This window comes from Vigna unguiculata, chromosome 3, assembly GCF_004118075.2.
Source record: "Vigna unguiculata cultivar IT97K-499-35 chromosome 3, ASM411807v1, whole genome shotgun sequence".
NCBI lineage: Eukaryota > Viridiplantae > Streptophyta > Magnoliopsida > Fabales > Fabaceae > Vigna > Vigna unguiculata.
The window spans coordinates 12,053,054-12,056,667 of record NC_040281.1 but is presented as its reverse complement, the minus strand read 5'-3'; the positions used below and the strand labels follow the sequence as shown (position 1 = coordinate 12,056,667).

General features: G+C 34.4%; 1 protein-coding gene across 1 annotated transcript; it reads left to right on the top strand.

Moving 5' to 3' along the window:
• Positions 1–822: 822 nt before the first annotated feature.
• Positions 823–1,506, top strand: LOC114175023 (sporozoite surface protein 2-like). The gene has a single exon (XM_028059782.1). The coding sequence runs from the start codon at positions 823–825 to the stop codon at positions 1,504–1,506; it is 684 nt and encodes a 227-aa protein (XP_027915583.1).
• Positions 1,507–3,614: the final 2,108 nt, after the last annotated feature.

Below are 3,614 nucleotides of genomic sequence, written 5' to 3'. Positions count from 1 at the left end.
AGGTTGACGACTGAAATATACAATTGAGATTATAGCGGGAAATTGGATGAAGAGGAGAGGAAAAACGATGTTGCACATCGAATGAATTTGATCTTTGAACCAATGATACAAATATTCTAATAATAAGGACTAGAATTCAGATTTTACCTTAACATACAACTTTGTCCAATAAATTTTAATCCATGTTTTCCGTTTTAATTATTATATATTAATTTCCTAATTTCAATTACTCAATGGTGTTCGTTTCTTGTTTGTTACTTTTTTTATTTATTAAATAATAAAAATTCAAATAAGTTCAACCTGTTCATTAATTAACTTATGAAAAAGATAATTAAGAATAAAAATTGTTGAATTTATGTCTCAAATTTTGCGTGCCTTGTATATTCTGCTACCTTGGGAGAAATATAAGATCAAAGTTAAGTTCTGAATTAATAATTACTTGATGATAAAATTTAAACTTAGAATGACTTCCCTGTCAGGACTTGCAATTTAGTCCACCGTAATAATAAGTAATAATTGTTGTATTGATAATTGGGAAAGGGTGGGGCATAATATTTTAGTTTTGAATTTCCAATCCTTTCCAACAACACAGTAATCACATAAATGCAAAACATGTAATTTAACTAAGAGAAACTCAACTTAGAAAAAGAAAATGGCAAAATGGTCATGTTCATTGTCTATAAAAGGTGAGCCACTCTTCTTTCGAATACATGCACATTTGCTCTTAACTTCATCTATCTATAGCTAATTGAAAATCAATCAGCCATGACCTCTTACTATTGCACCTATTTTGCTTTAATCATTGCTATTTCCTTTTCAACCATGGACATCACATTATCTCGATTACCAAGTAAGCCTAGTGAACCTGTTCTCGACCAGTCTGGTAATCATGATCAGCTTATTGAACCTGGTAATCTCGACCAGCATGATATATTTGGTATTCCTAGTAATCCTGGTAATCCTGAAAATCCTAATCAGCCTATTCGACTTCATCAGCGTATTCGATCTCGTCAACCTGTTAATCCTGGTCAACCTGGTCAGCCTGGTAATCCTGGTCAGCCTGGTCAACCCGGTCAGCCTGGTCAACCTGGTCAACCTGGTAATCCCGGTCAGCCTGGTCAACCTGGTCAGCCTGGTCAACCCGGTCAGCCTGGTAATCCTGGTCAGCCTGGTAATCCCGGTCAGCCTGGTCAACCCGGTCAACCTGGTAATCCCGGTCAACCCGGTCAGCCTGGTAATCCTGGTCAGCCTGGTCAACCCAGTCAACCTGGTCAACCCGATCAGCCTGGTAATCCCAATCAGTCTGGTCGACCTGGTAATCCTAGTAAGCCTGGTCAACCTGGTAATCCTGGTCAGCCTGGCAATCCTAGTCAACCTGGTAATCCTAGCAATCCTGATGAGCCAGTTCGACCTCGTCAGTCTGGTCGACCCCATCAACCTGGTAAGCCTGGTCATCCCAATCAGCCTGGTAATCCCGATAATCTTGATCAGCCCGGTCAGGTTTAATTTGCAAATCAAGCTCAACTCCCACTGCCATAGCCATATTTGCACACTCTTCCTATTATCCAAGTCTTACCACTTTACATTCCATTCCCTTCTCCACCACTTTCAACCAACATTCTACATTGGATATGGATGTGGGTTCCCGTCATTCACTGCATGCTTTCTCTGAAGTTCAATAAGTGATTTATATAATAATCACATAAATTATGTAACTTTTGTGTTGTTTGTTTTATGTTGATTTTAGTGTTTCGTTTTCTTTTCACCTATGAATATGTGTATTTCCATTGCACTTATGCATGGAGTTCATGTGCCTATAGTCGATAGACTCGTTACTATGGAATAAATGTATTTCATCACAAGCTAATGGTTAATACCCTAACTTCGTATAAAAAGATCACTACTAGTATTGTGGACACAAAAAATTAAATGAATAAAGTTTTTTTTTACAAGATTTCTTATACAACTGCTTAAAAACTAATATAATAATATAAAATAATTTGGAAATGTTATATTACTATATTGTTATAGTAAATAGTAAAATAAAATAAGAGTTATAAAAATATCATTACTCGATTAAAATGTATTATGTTTCATTAAATTATTTTTCCTTAATAAAAGCTAAATAATATATAATACATATCGACGTCTTTGTGAGATTGAGAAGAAAGGTGTATAATATAGAGAGACATTGATATTAAAATTGAATGGGACAGTTAGATTTAAAATATGTAATTTTTTGCAATCTAGTTTAAAATTTTACTTCAAATATGAACTATGATATTGAGAAGAAAGGTAGTAAGAGACATTAATATTAAAATTGACTGTTTAGATTTAAAATATGTAATATTTTTAGATCTAGTTTAAAACTTTACTTGAACGATGAACTCTGATCACAAACAATTGGGTTCCAACATATATTATTAATATATTATTAATGTACATTAAGTCCACCTTGTCATAAGAGACAAAATATATATATATATATATATATATATATATATATATATATATATATATATATATATATATCAAGGTCGAGTAATGATATTTTGATACTCAGTAAATAAAAAATGTACTAGTGTAAAAAGAGTTTATTATGACAGGTAAAAAGGACTTATTATGACATGTATGTTGGCATCATAGTTGCAGGAGTCATAAAAAATACGCTTTTTCTATGTACTATGTCATAATAAGTCTAATTTACTATGATAGGTATTTCTACACCTAACATAATAAGTGAGTGTTTTTTTAATTTTTTTCAATTTTTCTCCATCCATAATAGTATTACCTGAATATAACAATATACAATTTTCAAATAAAAGAATTTCATTAACTTACTTTATCCAAAAAAGACTTACTCTATCAAATTATATATACATAAAGATGTTTTGCCTAATAAAATTCTGAAACAAAAGGAAAAAAAAAAGTAAAGAAACCCCAACATTGATCCTATTCGTCGAGAGAAGCTTCATCATCATCGTTATTGGCATCTTTGATTTCAAAACCAGCATTGTCATTCTCCAAAGCATCCAAGCACACAAGTGTCGCATGAATTAAATTGTAACAAAAACACACTTTTATCAGATTCCTCATTTAATTTTATGTTCATACATATTTTTTTGAAAAATTGAAAAAAAAAATTGATAGGAGATAGTTGCCTGAGTGTGGTTGTCGGCATTGGCAAGTGCGGCGGCCATTTTGCACATAAATGAAGGCGAAGAGGGTCACGACACCACAACGTTGGAGTCACATTGCAAACACGACGAGCGGACGCGAGCGGATGGCAAGCGAACGGTGCGCGAACGACGAGCGAATGGCTCGCAGACGGTGCGTGGACGGCGACCGGACGGCGCGCGAACAGTGTGTGAACGACATAGCGAACGACGCAACAAACGGAGCGACGAACGACATAGCGAACGACACAACGAACGGAGCGACGAACGGAACGGCGATGACAACGTGAAACAAGTAGGTAACATGACTGTTTGAGAAAGAAAGTATAATTATGGAGAAAGAATGGAGACGAGAAAGAGAAAAGAATGAAGGAAAAAATTAGGGATTTGAAGATATTATGATAGGTTTCTCTAAATCTATCATAATATAGTTTTAAC

What these genes read in the sequence shown, in the direction of transcription:
- LOC114175023 (XM_028059782.1), top strand. Translation starts at nt 823, where the DNA reads ATGGACATCACATTATCTCGATTACCAAGTAAGCCTAGTGAACCTGTT.